This window comes from Mytilus californianus, unplaced genomic scaffold (genome assembly GCF_021869535.1).
Source record: "Mytilus californianus isolate M0D057914Y unplaced genomic scaffold, xbMytCali1.0.p SCAF_20, whole genome shotgun sequence".
NCBI lineage: Eukaryota > Metazoa > Mollusca > Bivalvia > Mytilida > Mytilidae > Mytilus > Mytilus californianus.
Window position 1 is genome coordinate 5,386,680 of NW_026262669.1, and position 22,725 is coordinate 5,409,404.

Consider the following 22,725-nt stretch of genomic DNA (forward strand, 5'->3'; position numbering starts at 1 on the left):
TTGACAGCTGTAGGAAATTAACCTACATTTCATTGCAGTGAAAAAATTCTGAGTCGTCAACATATATCTTGGGTGAAACAAGGAAAACAAACAATCATAATATAGAGATAAACTTTAGACTTTGCCAACTAAAATAACACATCAATTGTTTATGTATCAGGCTTTCATTCTACATTGTGTACGCACGTATCACAGTATACTTATCTGTCTTGTAAATAACACTTACGGGCTGAAAAATAACGGTAATACAAGTTTAATATCTGGAAAAAATATGTTAAGCTACTCTCGATACAAAACATCATAATCTCAAAAACATCAATGCATACAATTAATAAAATATAGTAAACGTATTCTTGTAAAAGAAGTGCAGATGTCTGTCCAGTTAAATTAATCATATCAACACAGACCTCAGAAAGGATAGTATGTGTTAAGGGACACTGTAAGGTATGCTCGATTTTTATAGTTGTAAACTGATTTAACAGAAATTACGCCATTTAAAGTCGTCGTTACATTTGATTTGATATGCTTGTTGAAACTTACATAATTTAGTACTCCAATAACTAAATAATTACATTTGTTTTATAGTTGTTAGCAAGTTGTAAGCTTGATACTTAGATATAGCAAATTGAATTATGATAAAACAGAGTAAATTTCATTTTAGTAACTTCCTCTTTCAAAATCACTCAGTGCGAACAAAACATGGATTGAAACATATTTAACTGATGCTCAAATTTCATTAATGCAATAAGGAGAGGCAAACTTGCTGAGAAATTGAAAGTTGAAATCGTTTGTCATAGATTCTAGATTGTGTCAATTTTGAAAAAAAAAATCAAGATATAAAACAGATCTGCTACTTTCGGTATATGAGGTGTAAGCACTCGCGGAAATGTGAGTTATTGAATTACAAGACATCGTCGATATTTCCGATTGTGGAATCAAAGAACTTTGCAAGGTGTTTTTTTATCATTGTCTTTGAGATGATTTTAAAAATAAAGTTATGCCTAAGGTGCTTATAGTTCGATTAGACATACATAACAGGAGATGCAAATCTTGCAATGTTTTCCTGTGTTATACAAAGACATGTGACATTTAAGTAAAACATCGGAATGACAGTAGTTATACTATTTTCCTAAGTTTTGTGCTCGAGCCCCCTTTGATATACAAACAAGGAGATGTAATATGATTGCCAATAAAAAAAACTATTCAAATGACGTGGATAAAAATTATAGGTCGTGTACGGCCTTTAACAACGAGAAAACCCATTCCCCATAGCCAGTAATACAATGAATATTCAACTTGTAAACCCAGGTGTTTATGTGTGCAACACATCTCACAATTTACTTTTTTCACGAACTTTATGATTGCTTCATTAGATATGTGGTTTTTTTCTTCATATAAAAAGCAAGGATTGTTTTGTTATTAAATAATACCAGCCGAGAGATTAAAAACAAAAAGTTAGTGAAAACGCTTGTTGACAATTAAAGTTTTTGCAAACAAATGGTAGAATTATTTAGAAACTAAAGCGGACAACTTAACTTTGAACTCATGATCCATCTTGAATGAAATAAAATAAAACAACGTTACATTAAACTTGGACTTCACTAGTGTAATCATTTCCCTGGATTGTTTCTTTTCTGTAGAATTCAAATATTGATACAGGTTAAGAGGAAACATTTCAAAGATATGCATGTACTAATGCATTTGTCAAGACAGATGATAATATTCAATATTGATAATGATTAAAACAAGACAACAATGCGTTTTGTTTAAAATTTCATATAAAGTATTTCCTAATGTATTGCAGACAGGTTGACGACATAATGCAAAACAACATCGGTCAGACAGTGAATTTATATGTGCGTAGAACAGTACTATTTCTATATTCAAAGTAATTGTATTAAGTTGACTGTAGTAAAGTCAAATTGCAACATGTGCAATACGTACTATATGCGGTTTATATCGACTTGTTCTGATGGGACCCTTTTTTTCTTGTTTAATACCAGTATACTAGATGCAAATTGTTCATTTTTTACAAGACATTTTAAACAAGATACAAGGGGGCATTGGAAAATCATTAGTCCAAAAAACAACAAACAACACAATGGCAAAAAAAAAAACGACAAAAGGACAAACAAAAAAAAACAAGACTATACAAAGAAAACTAAGACCTAGCATCCGTCATGTTACTCATAGAAAATCCATTGTAAGTATGGCTGGTAAAATAGGAAAGATTGTTGTTGTGACAATTGGAACATATCCGTAGTTATATGGAATACAAATATTTCAAATGTGTCAAACAAACTTTGTTTGCGTCCGAAAATCCATTTCAGGGGAGTCATCAACATTATCATTTGGATTCAATGTCATCTGTGCTATCATTAACCCGCTATCATGCAAATCATGATTAAGTTATTAGTTGCCTGGTAGAATTAGATAATAAAGGAGATGGAAACAAACAAACCTAGTCAAACGCCTCAAGAATTAAATGGAATGACCGGTAGAAATTGTAAGCATGGTAATCTTTAACCATATACAGCTGATATCATAAAGCTCGTGTTTTAATGTGGAAGTATTAGCATGTATGTAATGGTCAGAGTTAAATATACTATCTGATTTTACAAAGTGTCTATTATCCGAACGATTGACTAACATTTTTTGAAAACTAATCTGTATTAGATGACTGTTTGGAATATTCGTCACTTGCAATTGAAGTGGATAATACTCACTTGTTAGTTCTCTCTTCCTTTCTGAAAGATAAAACAGAACAATGCTGTCAATTACACATGCCTACGTGACAGCTTTCTAAACAAACATACTGATAGATTTGAAGTCGTTTGATAAGTAAGCATTTCCGGAACAAAACAAATGTTTTCGAATAAAACGTTTTAGTTAACTTTATTTTAACCACCTCATGTTGAATTGTATTGTGCATTTACCACTCAAAATCTGTATTGACAAAGATAACAATAGTATTATAATATTAACGGCATCACATTTTCAACATCAGAGGTGCATTACGACTCTTAATGTCACTTTGGGGATGCATGACTCAGCAAATTTGAATATCTAAAAATAAATACAAATGTGTCTAAATCTATAGTTATTCGATGCATTACACGCTATGAAGTATGTTATCATTCACTATGTTGTTATCACATCACGAGGCTTTTTTAGCGTTTTAAATATCTGAAACATAACCGTCGTAAAATTGGAAATGTCGTGTCAAAGAATGAACAGTTCAATGTTAACATATGATATTTAAATGAACGTTTTTCTTTCATTATCAAACAGAGGACTGTGGTCAATTTTCAATGAAATTTAACTATCATGTATTACCAACATATGAGTACATTATTTTTATGATCTCATTAAAATTTCTTCCGAACATCATTTATTTCCTTTTAAATTATTTTGGTAAACTCTGTATCCAAGAAACTATTAAACGTGCCATTCATATCATTGTTGTCATATTTTACTCGTTAACTGCAGATACAGGTGTGACATTAAATTAAGATATCAGAGTATTTACAAGTTCTGGGGTTGACTTCTACTAAAAACCTGCTCTAGAACACTCTTTATGTTTTTATGTCATGCATCGTCTTATTAAAGATTGCAAGCACCTTTGTGATATTAACCAAGTCCAAATGACAGAAGTTGCATAATTCGGAAAAAAAACCAGATATTCTGGACTGCATTGAAACTCAAACATTAAGAAACTCTATTTTTTTTCAAACATAGGAGACACCATATGATATAAATATATATTACCTCATGTCTATAGAAAATAATATCTGGAAACTTACCCACAACGTTGACATCTGTACAGGTATCTTTCTTGATCTTTGGGTTTCATATCGTGTTCGTATTCACTGTAATGACCAACACATTTGATTAAATAAATCAAAACTGTTTTTGACGACATCAACATTGAACATTTATTTTAATACGTAGTGTTACGGTTAGGGTTAGGGTTAGGGTTAAGGTTATTATTCCCTAAGTGGTAAAATAAACAGTTTTTCACAATACACAAACAACATTTGAATACACTTGATGCAATTACCAAGCTCGTTATTATCGAGGTAAATAAAACATATTTTATAATGTACCTAAACCAAGACACAGATAAAGACTTTGCATCAGGAAGATATATTTCTTGAATTAAGAAAGAGGGATGAAAGATACCAGAGGGACAGTCAAACTCATAAATCGAAAACAAACTGACAACGCCATGGCCAAAAATAAAAAGACAAACAGACAAATAATAGTACAGATGACACAACATAGAAAACTAAAGACTAAGCAACAAGAACCCCACCAATAACTGGGGGTGATCTCAGATGCTCCGTAAGGGTAGGCAGATCATGTTCCACATGTGGCACCCGTCGTGCTGCTTATGTTATTACAAATCCGGTAAATGTCTAATTCTGTAGGTCACATTCGTGAAAAGGGAAGGGTATGATAGTTACGACATAAGGAACATATCCGATATCATCTGTGAAAAGGTTATACCATAACAGTCAACCAACTCGTGATGGCGTCCGTAACATTTACGAAGGAATGATTTCAACTTCACCATTTGGAACTCTTGGTTAGCAATCCTCTATCAAGGAAATCATGATAGGAAATACAAGCCCGGGAAAGATATCATATTATGTCACATGTGGAGCAGACACTGTTTACCCTTTCATAGCACTAAAGTTCACCATCGGTTTTTGGTAGGGTTTGCTGTTACGTCTTCTATGTATCTGCCGTCTCTTTTTCCAAACCTTATGACATCAGCAAAACAAAGTCCGTGTTTACACCGACTGATGTATCGACGTGCAGGTAGCAATGAATTTACGACATTCATATCTATATTCCAAGTCCTTATACAAATATTTCTTGTTTGTATATACGTTTTCTTTCTTTTCTAAGACTTTCTTAAAACAAACAATAAAACAAACAAAAAAACACTCATTAATATTGACACATTACTAGAACTTGACGCTGTATTTTGATTCAACATTACGTAGAACAGTTCAGTTATGACAATATACAAACAGAACACTTTATTAACTTCCTTTGCTATGTGTGAATGTGACTACTGAAGTTGTTGACCCCGTCATCAAAAGCCGATTTTAAATAATCTTGTGAATCGATGATATCTTCAAAAGAGGTGGAGGATACCAAGAGGGACTTTCAAATTCATACGTTGAAGACATATTGGATAACGATTTGGAATACAAGGAAAATTGACAAAATGACAAACAGCAGTTCACAGAACACCATATATATATAAAAAAAAGGAAAACATGATAATAGCGTTCGGAACACTCTTTGCTCCATCCTGCCTAAATAGTTGATGATTTTATTAAATTACTTGTTCATTCAATATCATCATTATGTCATAACTTTGAAAGCGTCACAATCTCTATCTGAACAAGAGAAAACATTTTAAATAGAAGTTTATATACGAAAATTAGATACAACTTAATTTAACGATATTGAAAATAAACTCCATATGTTTGCATATAATTATAAGTTTTATTCACTACAACGCAATCCTGCTCGAGTTAGTGTTAATGTCTGCAACACATTATAAATGTTTTTTTTTTCTATGTCAAAGATATTTCGCTAAAAAAATGTTGATCTGTTGTTGTAAGTAAAAAATAAACTCCACAAAACAACAAAACAAAACACATGTTAATTGGAAAAAAATATATATATTCATAAAAACAAATCAACAAATACGTTCAAAAGAACCTCAAAAACAATTTAATGCAGATAGGTACAAACTAAGTAAATATTTTAACCATTAAATAGTTGCACTGGTATGTACAATATAAGGAGTTTCTTATTGACACCATATTTGTTGAATTTGGAGGTAGACTTTTTTTCAACAAATTGTCGGCATTCCTATGGGAACAAACTGTGCGCCTCTCCTTGCCGATCTCTTCTTAATGTTATATGAGTTAGAGTTCCTTCAGACACTTGTCAAAAACAAGAAGATCAAATAAGCCAGATTATTTAATTTCACATTAAGATATATTGATGATGTTCTTTCCATTAACAATTCAAACTTTTCTGATTGGGTTCCATTGATATATCCTCCAGAATAAGAAATTAAAGAAACAATAGACATTGTCATCTCACTACCAGAATCTATGACAACGAGACGATTTTAATTTTGAAATTAACAATTTCCCCCCATCTTAATAGCAATATACCAATTTCACCTGCATATGGGATATACATTTCCAAACTCATTCGGTATTCAAAAGCTTGAAGCTGCTGCTCAGACTTTATAAAACGTCACCAGTGTCTGAGCAAAAAGTTGATGGACCAGGGTTATGTCAAAGAACGTCTCGTCCTTTTTCTAAAAAGATTCATCGGAAGATACCAAGACCTTGTTGAAAAATATTCCGTATCAACTTGACAAATAATACACGATGATCTTGCAGTATAGATTCTAGGTACTGACGTTGTTTATCATCTTAATTACGTGTTATAGTGTTATTTTATTTGTCCTTGTAAACTATTTATTTTACTGTTTTGTCTATTTTTGGTAATATCCCTTTGACGAGGCTCGATACTTATAAACCCCGTCATTGTGTTATTGTGCTATGGTAAATGTTTGTATTCTTGTCTTTCGTATTTGCGTATGTGCTTTGTCTATATGCCTTTTTGTTTTTCTTTGTTGACATCTTTGTTTGTTTTTATAATGATTAAGATTATAACACAATGTTGACTGCTGTACCCCTATTTTTGACATTTTACCTATTACATCTGTGTGTTTTGTTCACACATTATTGTCAATATACTAGCATTTATGCGACTGTCATACAAGTGAGTGGTTTAGCTAGCTATAAAACCAGGTTTAATCCACCATTCTATACATTTTAAAATGCCTGCACCAAGTCAGTAATATGACAGTTGTTATCCATTCGTGTCATGTGTTTGAGCTTTTGATTTTGCCATTTGATTAGGGACATTCCGTTTTGAATTTTCCTCGGAGTTCGGTATTGTTGTTAATTTACTTTATACATGTTATCGGAACAATAGATAAACAGGCTTCATTCAAATAACATTTATAGAGATAATGTGTGATTCTAATAAATATTTGATACAGGGTTTTATTGTAATGAGCATAAATTTAACACACTACATTATACAAAAATATTGACATACCTCTTTTGTTTAATTACTTCTTTCATCACGAGACTGTTTTGTTTTGAACGCATTTCACTGTAAGAAAAACCAATTTAGATTTGAACATATGCTTTCTTTTATTCATGATAATAAAACAACACATTCTAACAATTTGGGAAAACCGATTGATATGTACTGTACCAGTATGAAAACAAGTATTCATAAAACTACTTCATAATGTTATGTAGTGTCTGTAGTGCATTGCTAATTCAATACAAAATCTGGAGTGCATTGTCAATTCAATATAAAATTTGGAGTGCATTGTCAATTCAATACAAAGTCTGGAGTGCATTGTCAATTCAATATAAAATCTGGAGTGCATTGTCAATTCAATACAAAATCTGGAGTGCATTGTCAATTCAATATAAAATCTGGAGTGCATTGTCAATTCAATATAAAAGTTGGAGTGCATTGTTCATGCAAATTCAAATCTTAAGTGCATTGTCAATTCAATACAAAATCTGGAGTGCATTGTCAATTCAATATAACATTTGTAGTGCATTGTTCATGCAAATTCAAATCTTAAGTGCATTGTCAATTCAATATAAAATCTGTTATGCATTGCTAATTCAATATAAAATCAGGAGTGCATTGTCAATTCAATATAAAATTTGTAGTGCATTGTCAATTCAATACAAAATCTGGAGTGCATTGTCAATTCAATATAAAATTTGGAGTGCATTGTTCATGCAAATTCAAATCTTAAGTGCATTGTCAATTCAATACAAAATCTGGAGTGCATTGTCAATTCAATATAACATTTGTAGTGCATTGTTTATGCAAATTCAAATCTTAAGTGCATTGTCAATTCAATATAAAATCTGTTATGCATTGCTAATTCAATATAAAATCAGGAGTGCATTGTCAATTCAATATAAAATCTGTAGTGCATTGTCAATTCAATATAAAATCTGGAGTGCATTGTCAATTCAATATAAAATTTGGAGTGCATTGTTCATGCAAATTCAAATCTTAAGTGCATTGTCAATTCAATACAAAATCTGGAGTGCATTGTCAATTCAATATAAAATCTGGAGTGCATTGTCAATTCAATATACAATTTGGAGTGCATTGTTCATGCAAATTCAAATCTTAAGTGCATTGTCAATTCACTATAAAACCAGGAGTGCATTATTAGTTCAATTTATAAAATATGGAGTGCATTGCTAATGCAATAATACATTTGGAGTGCATTGTTAATTCAATATACATTTTGAAGTGTATTCTTAATTCAATATAAAATCTGGAGTGCATTGTTAATTCAATTTAAGATCTGGAGTGCATTGTCAATTCAATTTAAAATCTGGAGTGCATTGATAATTCAATTCATTATTTTAAGTGCATTGTTAAATGAGTATAAAATCTGGAGTTCATTGTTAAATTCAATAAAACATCTGGAGTGCATTGCAAGTGCAATATAAAATTATGAGTCCATTTCTAATTCAATATAAAATCTGGAGTACATTGTTAATTCAATTTGAAATCTGAAAGACATTGTTAATTCAATATAATTTCCGGAGTACATTGTTAATTCAATACACCATAACCACATATTTATTTACTGCTGCAAATCATTTTTGATCCATTATATAAATTACACTGTAATTGACCATTGAATTGTATATACTAAAATTAAAATTGAGAATGGAAATGGGGAATGTGTCAAAGAGACAACAACCCGACCACAGAACAGACAACAGCAGAAGGTCACCAACAGGTCTTCAGTACAGCGAGAAATTCTCGCACCCGGAGGCGTCCTTCAGCTGGCCCCTAAACAAATATATTTCTCTCGATAAAATCTAATACGTTGTTACATACACGAGCGAATCGTACAAGTTGAGATATATAAACACCGTAAGATGGTGACAAGGGAACGTCACAATCTAAAAATGGATAATTAACGATAGGAAATGAAAGATCATCTCTTTTATCATATATTTTAGTATTAAGCTTTCCATTACTGATATAGATATCAAGATCGAGGAAAGGGCAGTGGTCATTGTTAGTATTAGCTTTATGTAAAGTAAGTTCAACAGGATAAATTTCTTTAGTATACATACTGAAGTCGTCATTATTGAGAGCCAAAATATCATCCAAATATCTAAAAGTATTATTAAATTTGTGTATCAGATGTTGTTTCGATGGGTCTTTGCTGATTTTTGTCATAAATTGTTACTCATAGCAATACAAAAAAAAGGTCCGCAATAAGTGGTGCAAGTTAGTCCCCATTGGAATTCCGATAACCTGACGATATACGGAATCTCCAAAGCGAACAAAAATGTTATCTAGTAAAAATTCAAGGGCATTAGAGTATCAAAGCATGTCCAATTGACATAGTTTTGTTGGTTATTGCTACTAAAAAATGACCTAAAAGAGTTTGAACATATATATTCACATTCTGACTTTTTAAATCCCCATTTAATTAGGTGTGTGATTTTTTTCTTAATGAGAATGTGAGGCAATGTGGTCTATAGAGTAGAAAAATCAAAACTTTGAACAGATTCAAAATCACCAATATATGCATGTAATTTATCAAGTACTTCAAACGAGTTCTTGACACTCCAAAAGTAATTAATTCCACTATTTTCGAAGGCCTTATTTGAACAATTTATTATCATATTTTTGATTGTATCAAGTGTACTGGTAAGAAGAATAGACAATTTAGTAGTGGAACAATGGCTTGAAGACGAAATAAATCTATATTTGTAAGGTGTTTTGTGTAGCTTCGGAAGCCAATACATAGTTGGGACTTTCATTGTATTTGGTTCTGCTTGTAGAGCGGTAGCTAGAAGTTTATGTTTGTTACAAATGTCGTTTTCTGAAAATGGAGTCAGTTGGAATGTTGGTGAATTGGTGATTTCTTTTTTCAGAACCTCAATGTAAAATTTACGTCAAACAATAATAATATTATTAGCAGCTTTATCGGCCGGGACAAAAACAAATTCCTTGGTTAGTTCTTTTAGTTTATGTTTGATACGAGAAATAGGTTTATTGTGGTTATTTTTAAGAGTAAAATGTTCTTTAAAATGTTAAATACGTATATCAACTATGTTTATTACTGAATTAAAAAAAGAGTCCAAAGATTTTTTGTCAGCTTTTTCCCGTTTTATCCGTTTCAAACAGTAAGTATGGAGTGAGTCGTGGATGATATTACGATACTCATTCCAATTAATAATTGACGGGGGACGATATTTAGGTCCTTTACTGAGGAATGATTTTTACTCTCGGTCTTGAACGATGTTAAGATCTCCTGTTATAACATGGGGAATGGGTCCATAAATGTATTCGGAATTACTGCAATTACATGAAGTAGGTGTATTTTAACTGATTTTAACATCTTTACACAATTGGCTATAATTAAACACAAATTTCCGGGTAGATTTCTTGTAAATATAACAAATAAGAGGGAGCTCAGTATTATCAAAATATTCCGGAATTTGTTCTTTAACAGAATGGTCGTTAAAAATACCGGCAATATTTACAAAATCAAAACCTTTATTAACATACTTTATTTTAATAAACTGTTTTTTTATGATCTTCAGGGCGATCAATTTTGGGAAACAGTTTAGAATAACAATATGCCATTATAATTTGAACGATTTCATACTTAGGACTGTTGCAATCCTCTAAAATTTTATTTAACTTATTAACCGGTAATGAACAGAGCTTTGTTAACAGATAATGTCTGCCGTTGTTTTTTTAAATAAAAATTAGGTCCGAAATATTGGTATGATTGGTCCGAAATTTTCTTTGATTGCGATTTTTTCTACGACCATGAGAACGATTTTTTCGCATACTAATACAGATTTCATTACAGAAAACCAGTATGAATTTAAAAAAAGAGAATTTTTATGTTTCTGAAATATATGGACCGAATAAAAAAAAAAGTCTGAAAAAATACGCGTCACAGTAAATTAAAATTGCCATAATAAAGCATGTGTCACAACTGTACAAAAAAATGATCTCATGCCTTAAACCATTTATTTACCTTATCTTGAATGTGCCAACAATCTGTTTGATGTCATTATTTGTTGCGGACCTAGCTGTAAAATGTACATTAGGGAACTCGAATATAGGCTCTATCGTCAGCTTCTCAATGTCATCCGCAAGTTTCTGAAGAGACTGTAACAATTTTTCATCGTTTCGTGTCTTGTCCAGTTCATATATCTTCTTGTCTAAGTCGCTTCCTGCCTTCAAATCAATTTTAGTATCTGCAATGATCCTTTTCAATTTATCCTTTTCCGTCCTGGATTGATCTCTGACCGATGCAATCATCTCTGCGATACATTTATCAATCATAGCCTTTATCTGTGTACCTTCTTCTGTAATAGCTTTAACTACTACTTCCACCTTTACATCAAATGTCTTTATACCTTCTTCGAAATTTTTCATATTTTTGGTTGCCTCTTGTACCTTTCTACGCAGTTCTTTTTCATTCTTCGCTTTCAGACGTGCGATGCTGTCATAAAGCTTTGAGAAATCGTGCCGTTTGTGACTTCCTGTCACACAACTGCTGCAAACTGCTACATTACAGGTATTACACACAAAACTTACGTCTTCATGGTGGTCTTTACATTTTGATTTACCTTCCGGGATAACGTCCGAAGAAGATTGAAACTGGTGATTTTTCGACATGTTCTGCCTTTTATGTAAGGTTTTACAGTTTTCACAAAAGTATTGTTCACACTCTAAGCAGTATTGTGATCCTGGAGCACTAACACAAATCTCGCATGTTTTAAAGGCTGCCTGTGCCATTTTGTCTCTTATCGTCTACACTGTACAATGCACAGGTAAGGTAAATAACCAATGATAACAACGTTCTACATTTAAATCAATAAAGGTTATATATGTGTGCTGTGTATTTAAATATAGAAATAGGAAACATAAAACTTAAGTTATGATTTGAATATATTATAAATATTTTACATATAAGACTTCATGTTATTGACTACTGTAGTATTGGCTGGTGTACGATTTTATTGACTACTGTATTATTGGCAAGTGTTCGGTTTTATTGAATACTGTATTATTGGCTAGTGTTCGGTTTTATTGAATACTGTATTATTGGCTAGTGTACGGTTTTATTGATGATATTAGGTATTGACCTGAATGTTTGACTTGGTAATTATAATTTAAATAAACCAAACAAAGTACATGTATGATAATATTGTTATAATAACTGGTGTATGTATAAATATACATATGATACTGAAGGAAACTGTATATTGTATTGTCAATAAGATTTGACTATTTACCGGGTTTGTACTAACATGAGCAACACGACGGGTGCCACATGTGGAGCAGGATCTGCTTGCCCTTCCGGTGCACCTGAGATCACCCCCAGTTTTTGGTGGGGTTCGTGTTGCGTACGCAGCGAGGTTAAGGCACATTGAAGGAAAATCAATTAATTTTGGCCATAATTTGTATCTGCAAAAAACACGCTTGTTATCACCAATAACTTTGTTAAAAGTATATGCCAATGTCTTTATTTCCAAAAAACAAACATGTGAACATTTTTATTACATTGTAAGGTCTTGCAGTAAAGTGAAAGTAGTCACGTGACCACTAATCCAAAAACAACCTTAGCGATCACAAAAGTGAAAAGTGCAGGTTGAAGATAACCACGTACAAACGCCAACCAAGGAATTCTAGACACTGCTAGGTACACTTTATATAAAAACCGCTGTTACAAGTTCAATATTTACGTTTAAATTGAAAATCGATCAACTTTTACGAGTAAAATGGCATAAAAAGGCAAAAAAATACCCTCCCGATGGCGCTAGAAAAATGATCCACAACTATTTGGATTTGTAACAGCACTTTTTATAAACTGCAACATCTGTTGAATCTATACATGTCTGCAACTAAGAGGTACTCATTGATCTTCAACCTGCACTTTTCGTATAAAAAATAGTTGTTGATTGTTTTTAGTTTCCGAGATAAAATACAAACGCACAAAAGACGAAGAAAAGCAAAGACGGAATAAGACGGGCCAACAACCCGGAAACGGGGAAGTTGGGAGTATAAAATTTTATTATTACTATATTAGAGTACCATCGATGAAACATTCGTTTTTTCAATTAATTTCTATAAAAATAAAATATTTGAAGATTTGCTCAAGTTTTCCAGTTTTCTTGGAAGATTCCAATATAAGGATACGAGGTCGTACAAGCTAGATAACAGAGATAAAAATATTACCCGAGAACTGGTTGGCGAACAAAAATAATAAGATAAATATCCTAGCACTACCCCTCCTACACAGTATGTGTTCCACAAATTTTGTATACCAATGTATTAATAGCCAAGTATTTTCATGTTCGAACCTCTGGTGTATCATCGCAAATGGCAGAGGCGGATTCAGGTGGGCTTGGGCCCCCTTGTGGATCAACCATTATATGGTTAATACATACACTTTTTACATGTCCCACTCCAAACGTCGCTTAGTGATGGGGGACCCCGAGTCCCTACTTTTTTTTCAAAATCTGGATTCCACATCTGATCAGGGGTCCTAGTGTAGTTCTCATTTTGCAAATGCAAGTTCATTATACAAATTAAAAGCTACTGATGTCTCTCCTAGTACATCAAATATGTATATATTGTAAATCATTATATTATTAAAAAAAGTTGCATTTTCACAAAGAACTCACCAAATATCATGAATTCACTTGTATTATTTGTTTGCTCTTCGTCATTGATAATGTGTAAATAAATTATAAATATAAACTTCCTACCTGCATATAAATATTCAGATTTTACTTGTTGAATGTCTCAAGTGAGAACTGGTATCAATTTGTAAATCATGATTGGGAGGTCTTTTTGAATTTCTTGTGATTTTTTGCCTCTGAATATTCACCATGCAGTTACCAAGCCAGTATTAATGTACAGCTTGCACTTTTTGATTTTGTCCCCAATGATTTCCTGCATTTTGTTGGACAGAAGATTCCTTTTCATCCCATCTGAAGCAATATTTTTCTTATTTCAACATTTTTACTTGGTAAAATCATTCTGCCCTCCTTACTTATTTTTGTTTGGAATATTCAAAAGCACACAACAGCATTAACATGGGGGATACAATTCCCTTTTCCTAGAATGAGTAACTTTTAATATTAGCACTTACTATCTTTTTGGGTTAAGGACTAACAGCCGAGACATCGAGTAACCCATCCTTAAAAAAATATACCTTTATCTCTCATGCTTTATGCTTGCACTATATCATGGAGAGATAAACAGATTTGACAAATATCGAATGCAGTTACGACTAATTTTAATCGCATCTGTGAAAAAAACCCAGATTGGATTAGTTTCAGATACATGTACCTATGCTTCAATCAGCAACCTTGTCATATATATCATCTTAAATTCTCAACATTATAGTATACCATGAAGCTGCAAATAGTGATCTATTTTTTCAGCCGCTCATTACATGTTAAGTTTCTCCCTACCCGAGTGCCAACAATAAAAATGGACAGCCACCGAAGAAATAGCCAGAAGTGCTAACTGACATCCAACACAAGCAATCAATTGTTTTTACATGATAAAGTGCCATATAATTTTAAAGTTCATCGTTAAACATGTTAAAATCAGAAAACATATTTCCCATGACCTGCTGAAATTGGAAGCAACTGATTGGTAGCTATGGTAATTAAATTTTTTTTCTGTCAAAATAAAACAAGCATTCCGAGAGTATTGCATGGCAATACATAGCAATACACAAGTCCGCTACCGGTTAAAAATTAATTGTAATGGAACAAAATGCTAACCTTATCTATAACTTGTCATGGTGAAAACTATATAACAAATATTAAATCAATATCTTCAAGCATGACAAAAAAGTGCGGAAAACTGAATATTTGAGTGAATTTTCTAAGTCCAAGGACCATAACTCTGCACAAAATTATCAGACCGGAACAAATTGTACAATTTTGTTCACAAATTGGAATTTTGTGAACGTAGTTACACTTACCTGATATCCTTACATTATGGATTATCTTTCCGGTATTTGGTCACATCTCGCTCAAAACGCTTGACTGATCAAGAATTCAAATCTCTCGGTGAATCAGTCCAAGCGTGAGAACCCCTTCAGTATTCTCCGGCGAAATCCAAACAGATTGCCAAAAGAATTACTAATGGGGAGGAGGTGGGTAGTATATCAGGTAAGTGTAACTACGTTCACAAAATTCCAATTTGTGAACAAAATTGTACAATTTTAATATTACTTGTTACACTTACCTGATATCCTTACATTATGGATATCCATAGATTCTAAAGCAGTCCCAACTCAAGCGGTGGACTGTAATTCTTTTGTTCAAATAATGTACACTATATTACACTATATACAAAGTCTAAATGTTTGACTTTAAACACATTAAATAGATGTCTTTTTCATCTCACACACAAAGGTTTAAAAACTTGCATCGCATCTCGTCGGATATGAATAGTTCCAACACTATACAAACTATATTACAAGCTAAAAAACTGTACACATTTTTCTTCTTTTTTTTCGAATTTTATGTATTTTTCTTCTTTTTTTTTTTTTTTTTTTTTACTTCGATAAAACATGAGGGTCTATGTGACGTAAGTAAAATTTGGTGAATGTGGATTCCCTGCTCCAATCAGCAGCTTCCATGATGTTCTTCATTGATGCACCTTTATAAAGAGCCCAAGAAGGACCAATAGCTCTTGTCGAATGAGCCTTAACAGATTTCTTTTTGTCGTTATATGCCATCTGAATGGTACTCACAATCCATGATGAAATTGTTTGACTTGAAATTGGCTTATGTGGATTACTGATTGCTAAGAACAATTTACTATCTTGTCTGTTTTCACCACGAAAATTGTCAGTGCTCTTTAAATAGTACGTTAATGCCCTTTTAGGGTCAAGAAGCTTTTCTGCATCAAATGCAGGTACAAAAATCTTAGCACCAAAATGTCCAGGACGGTCTTGTTTTGACAATCCTTCTCTAATAAAATAAACTCCTCTGCTATGTACAGATATATTTCCATCTCCCAAACGTAAGGCCTGTATATCACTGCAACGCCTGAAAGTAGTGATAGCAATTAAAAATACAGTTTTCCATGTGATAAACTTGAGTTCAGCCTTTTTCATTGGCTCAAAAGGCTTTTTCTTTAACATTTCAAGTATTTTATCTAAATTCCATTCAGGAAGTAGTTTGACCCTGGGAGGCCTTGAATTGAAAACACCCTTCAATAAACGAATAATGTATGGGTGTTGACCTACTGGTATTTTTTCAACTGGGGGTAAAACACTTGATAACATAGATCTGTAGCCCCCAATCGTACTATACTGGAGACCACTGGTATACAGACTTGTAAGAAAATCTGCAGTTTCTGTTAAAGAGGCAGAATAGGGATCAATTTCCCTTTCACTACACCAGCCACAGAATTTTTTGAACTTACTAGAATAGTCCTTTTGAGTTCCTGTTCTCCAAGAAGCTGACATGAGTTGTCTAGTTTCTTTAGAAAAACCTCTCTTTTTGAAAATTCTGTTGATAGAGGCCATGCAACCAGACTGAATATTTCTGGGCTTGGATGGTATATTTTTGTTCTTGGCTGATGTAGTAGATTTTTTTGAACTGGTATTTTTATGGGATAATCTGATATCATTTTTAGCAGTTCTGGGTACCAGTGTCTCCTTGGCCAATGAGGAGCTACAAGAATTAGCTGGCAATTGTACCGATTCATGTGTTGGAGCACTTTCGGTACTAGACAGATCGGAGGAAAAGCATACCCGATTACATTGTCCCGCGGTATGGACAGAGCATCTATTGCATATGCTTCCGGGTGAGGAAACCATGAACAAAATATTTTCACTTTGCGATTTTCCGCTGATGCAAACAAATCTATCATCGGTCTGCCTAACCTGACAAAAATTTGTTGAGCTACAGTCTCCTGAAGAGACCACTCTGTGTGTCTTATTTTTGTCCGTGATAGAAGATCTGCTAACACATTCGCTTTGCCTGCTATATGTGCTGCTTTTATCTGAATTTTGTGTTCTATTAGGAGTTTCAACAAATCCCAAGTTTTTTGACAAAGCTGAATTGATTTGGTGCCCCCCTGTTTGTTTATGTATTGTACAACAGTCGAGTTGTCGCATCGCAGAAGTACATTTTTCCTTTTCAACTGAGGGAGAAAATGTTGTATTGTTTTCAGTACAGCTTCCAACTCTAGACAATTGATATGTTGAGTTTTCTGTATATCTGACCAGGTCCCTTGGACTATCTGGGAATCCATGTGACCACCCCAACCGTTCGATGTAGAAGCATCTGTCGTTATGGTCACATGAGTTTCCCAGTGTTGTAAAGATCTGCCCTTTGTAATGTTGGCTGTATCTGACCACCAAATCAGATGAGATTTTAGATATTGTGTAATTGGAACATTCAGTTCCAGATTTTGAGAAGTGGGGCGCCAATGACTCAGCAAATAAATTTGAATTGGTCTCATATGAAGTCTTGCATAGGGAATCATCTCTATGCAAGAAGCCATAATTCCAAGTAGATGTAAAAAATCTCTGGCTGTTGCATGTTTTTTCAAGTTCATTACTTTGACTGTTTTTTGTAATTTCAACACTCTTTCTTGTGTTGGCATTACTATTCCTAAATCCAGATGGAATAATGCACCTATATATGTTATTTTCTGTGTTGGAGTTAAAGAGGATTTTTTTAGATTGATTATGAAACCCAACTTTACCAGAAGATTCAACACTATCTCTCGATCCTGGACTAACATGAGAGATGATTGATTTACTAGAAACCAGTCGTCCAGGTATACTACTAGTCTGATGCCTTGTGCTCGTAAATGTGCTGCTACTACCGATACTACTTTGGTAAAAACTCGAGGAGCTGATGTTGGACCAAACGGTAGAGCTGAAAATTGTAAGCAAGGGCTGTTTTTTACACAAAACCTCAGATACTGTCTGTGTTTTTGAAATACAGGGATATGCATATATGCGTCCTTTAGATCGAGAGATATTGCCCAATCCCCTTGTTTTACTACATTCAAAACTGTTGACAGAGAGTCCATTTTGAAGTGTTGTTTTCGGAGATACCTGTTGAAGGGTTTTAAATTTATTACGGGTCTCATGTCCCCTGTTTTTTTCGGAACTAGGAAAAATGTGCTGTAGAAACCGTTTAAAATGTCCGCTTGCGGAACATATTCTACAGCGCTTTTTTCCATAAGTTCTTTTACTTCTAAATGTAAAATTTCTAAATCTTTTGCAGGAACAGAAGTTATTTTTACTCCTGTTTTTGGAGGAAACTGTTGAAATTCCAGTTTGTAGCCCTCTTTTATAATTGATAAAACCCACTGATCGTTTGTTATTGTTGTCCATTCCTTTAGAAATAAGCTTAAACGACCCCCTACAGGTATCTCTGGAAGCAACATTTGCACATGAAAGTTGCTTACCTTGATCTGATAGTCATTTCTTTTGTTGCCCCTTGGCATGAAATGGGTTGTTAAAGCGACGAAAAATGTTCGTTGTACCAGAACTCTTGTCGTCTTTATCTGGTCTTGTTACTGTACTAGTTCTTTGTACTGTACGCTGTGTATTAGACTTAGCACCTGTGAAAGTAGAACCTTGTGCATTGTCAAATTTTGGTTTCTTAGACCAATCATTGGAAAATTGATTGCCTGTAGCTTTCCTTTTCACTGAAAAAGTTTTATTTACATGTAATTCAGGCAGTAACTCTTTTAATTGTTTATTTTTGTCAACCCTGTCTTTAAGAGTTTGTTCCATATTGTCACCAATGACACCTGACTTTGTCAAAGGTAATGATACAAGTGGATGCTTAAGCTCTTTAATATCATTAAGACCTGTGTCCTCTAAAGTAGCTTTTCTACGAATTAAGTGGTGAAATGCACCAGCCCGTGCCACTTGGTCCAAAGATTTTGTAGACATTGCAAATATGTCTCTTACAAGTTGGATAGATTTGTCTAGATTAACTTCATTTTCTGACAAAGTATTTAACAAATTGCCCAAAGCTTGTTGGGTGTATGCTGTAGTAATTATCCCCATGCGTGCAGCTACCTGGCCTTGATATGCCAACTTTTCAAGGGATTTTAAACAAGGATTGTATAAATTGCTTTTCTGGCTTACTGAATAAGCTTTAGCACCATGTTTTTTCACTAATAAATCAGGTACCATATTATCTAGACTAGGTACTTCTAAAATATCACTAGTTTTCTCGTGAACAGGAAAACTGTGTCTATATTCATCATTATAGGCTGTCAACCTTTCTGGATTTTTACACCTCCAAGAACCAGATAAAATATCAATTTGACTTTTGTCAAGAATAAGACCTCCAGAGCTTGTCTCTTTTTTAGTCTTAACATCATCCCCAAATAAAGATTTTAAGTGATCATTATTGTTCTCATCTGAGTCACTTTCATTACCATTCACATATTTACTGAATCTTGATGAAGATTTTTGAGGATTTTCAGTTTCACTTTTTAAAGAAGACTCATCTTCTGATAGTAAACCTATGTCATGTCTTTCTCTAAGGCCTGGTGCCAAAGATACGACATCTTCATTTTCCCTTTCACGAACTGAATCTGTTGGAAAATGTTCATGGTTAGAATCCTGAACAAGTCTGTGCGCTCCTGAAGAGCCACTATCTTGTTCAGATTGATTCTGACAAGGTCTCTGCTCACCTGACGTGACAGTATCCTTGTTTATATTTATACCATCGTTTGAACTAAATAAATCAAAAAATTTATCAAACCTGGTTTCTATCTGTGAGAAACGGCTTTCCCATTTCTTATTCAGTTCCTCGACCTCGTCCTTTTTCTTGGACCTACGGGAACTGGTCTTTCTCGAGGCTTTTGGCTCCGCCATTTTATCCCGAGCATCCCCTGCCACTGATGATTTTGGACTGCTGGCAGTAGAAAATACCTCGTCTTCACTGAGCGTGTGATGAACGGTAGCTTCCGTCATCCTTGCACGCATACGAAAACTTAATTTGCAAAAACTTGTGTCTTAGACACGTTAATTCTGACGAATAAAGAAACGTGACCGCTTTGGATTTCGCCGGAAAGAATACTGAAGGGGTTCTCACGCTTGGACTGATTCACCGAGAGGTTTGAATTCTTGATCAGTCAAGCGTTTTGAGGGAGATGTGACCAAATACCGGAAAGATAATCCATAATGTAAGGATATCAGGTAAGTGTAACAAGTAATATTAAAAATTCGAAATTGATCTGTAACTTGTCATGATAAAACAATATACCAAATATCAAATCAATATCAGAAAGCATGAAGAAAAAAAGTGTGGAAAACTGATTTGCCGGACTGACGGATGGACAACAGAGTGCGGTAGGGGACTAATACATTCTATGTACCGGTATATATATATATATAATAAAATATAAATATACAGAAATGACTGACTGAATCACAATTTTTACATATACATGTAAACAATCCAAAAGTTTCAAGTGACTGAATCATGACATAGGTGACAGGGCAAAATAGTCAGCATGGAAATGAAAATATGTAAATGCTAATAAAACTACATACTAGTACTGCCTACAAATATCATTGACAAGGGTACAATCAGTGGGTAATCTTAACCTGACTCAATCACAAAAAGTAAAATGACTTAATTCATGTAATTGTTAATCAAAATTTCATTGGCAATTATACCACATCTTCTTATTTTATATTAAATTCTAGCTGTATTACCAAACATGTACGCAATTTCAAAGTTAGAAAAAAACAATTTCTGTCAGTGTTGGGGATGTTGTCTAATGGCCATACATGTAAACCTAATTTTGCTAAACAGACTAGATATAAGAATCTCTAATACTATGAAAATATTCCATCACGTTTCAAAGTTAGGTATCCTTCAAAAAGATATAACCTGATAACTATTGTAAACTCAGAAATTTTTGCGTAAATTTATTATCAAGATAATTATAATCATTGAACAATGCCAGGACAAGAAATGCGAGATTAATTATTGCAGTTTCAGAAAATGGCATTATGCTGGATACAAATAATACCAACATTTAAATAAATGATTTCCAAGTATATAGACAACCTAACATGTACATAATGGCAGCACATGATATATATACAAGCAAAGAAAATTTCCAGATTTCCTTTTTCAAACATTCTGTGGCTGTTCCAGTGGTCTTGCTCAGTATTGAAGGCCCACCTCAATGTGACTATAAGATGAACAACAACAATTGCAATAAAAACACTTTTTCTATGCTTTTGAACTTTTTTAATACCTGTATGCTGTGTTATGAAATGAAATTGAAATGTAAGTCGTTATAAAATATGACTATTTGTTATCTGGTGGAGAGTTGTCTTATTGGCAATCGTACCACATCTTCTTAGTTTTATAATTACATGTATATCCATTAGTGGTGCATCGGTAAATTGTATGCCTATATCTCATGTATATTTGTAGGTATGAGTCATGTTTAAATCGAATTGCTTCATCTTTTCCCTGTAATTGCCATAAAAATAACAAAACACTTATATAAGTCTTATAAATGAATATTTCCTTCTTCACAGTTCAACTGAAATTTATATGTCTATCTGTAGATCTCTCATTTGATAAGGTATTGCTAAAAATATATTGCTGATTTTTCAAAATTTCATGAAAGAGACGACAAATTTCATCCGTGAAATAAATATTTTTTTTAAATGAAATCCATTTTGAAACTCCAATCGTAAGAAAATTCACAAATCTCCAAACTGCCTGTATTTAGAATTCATTTTAACTCAGGTAAAAGTTTTTTAAGATGGTAAACATCAACTTCAATGACACATGAAAAAGAAGCTAAATTGTCCAGTTTATGTTCCTCTATCTCTCAGCATCAAAACACTAAATTCCAACTCTGATATTGGTATTGAAACAGCCAATGCTTCTGCTAAGTACTTTACATAGAATTGCTGTCTTTTTTCTACATTTCATGGACATATTTGGTGGCTTTCTAAACAGAATTTTCATCTGATCTGATCTTCCATAATGGTCATGATGAGTTATATGTAACTTTCTACTGCTGTCTCACTGCAGGTCATCATCCCTGAAATATGAAAATTCATATATATAATAATTATATTAAATGAAATTTTCAGCATGCGAAAAGTGATCAAAAATTCAACTTCAACAAGTTACTGTGAAAATGCTAACAAAATAATTCCCCTGTCCTACATGTCCTAAATTTAATAATGTCTTCATTCAACATTTGAACAAGTATTTAATTTCCTCATTAGTCATACACATTTTAATAAGGTGCACTACTTTTATTTAATTTTACAATTTAACACATAATACATCTTATAGGCAGCCTATAAGATGTATTATGTAATAAATTAAACAAGAATGTGTCCATAGTACATGGATGCCTCACTCGCACTATTATTTTCTATGTTCGTGAAATTAGTGTCAAAACTTTAATTTGGCATTAAAATTAGAAAGATCATATCATAGGGAACATGTGTACAAAGTTTCAAGTTGATTGGACTTCAACTTCAGCAAAAACTACCTTGACCAAAAACTTTAACCAAAA

The 22,725-nt window shown here is 33.1% G+C and overlaps 3 protein-coding genes across 3 annotated transcripts in view; all 3 read right to left on the reverse strand.

The window, feature by feature from the left end:
- The window catches only part of LOC127731813 (uncharacterized), a 434,253-nt gene that overhangs the window by 317,904 nt on the left and 93,624 nt on the right, over positions 1-22,725 (reverse strand). The window lies entirely within an intron of this gene.
- LOC127731606 (transcription intermediary factor 1-beta-like) lies at positions 2,716-11,977 on the reverse strand. Its single transcript, XM_052240389.1, has 4 exons — positions 11,177-11,977; positions 7,168-7,224; positions 3,804-3,869; positions 2,716-2,747 (listed from the first exon to the last, which is right to left on the reverse strand). The coding sequence occupies exons 1-4, from the start codon at positions 11,941-11,943 to the stop codon at positions 2,723-2,725; spliced, it is 915 nt and encodes a 304-aa protein (XP_052096349.1). The 5' UTR covers positions 11,944-11,977; the 3' UTR covers positions 2,716-2,722.
- LOC127731598 (uncharacterized) lies at positions 15,418-20,297 on the reverse strand. The gene is made up of 2 exons (XM_052240346.1): positions 18,610-20,297; positions 15,418-16,226 (listed from the first exon to the last, which is right to left on the reverse strand). The coding sequence occupies exon 1, from the start codon at positions 20,147-20,149 to the stop codon at positions 18,623-18,625; it is 1,527 nt and encodes a 508-aa protein (XP_052096306.1). The 5' UTR covers positions 20,150-20,297; the 3' UTR covers positions 15,418-16,226; positions 18,610-18,622.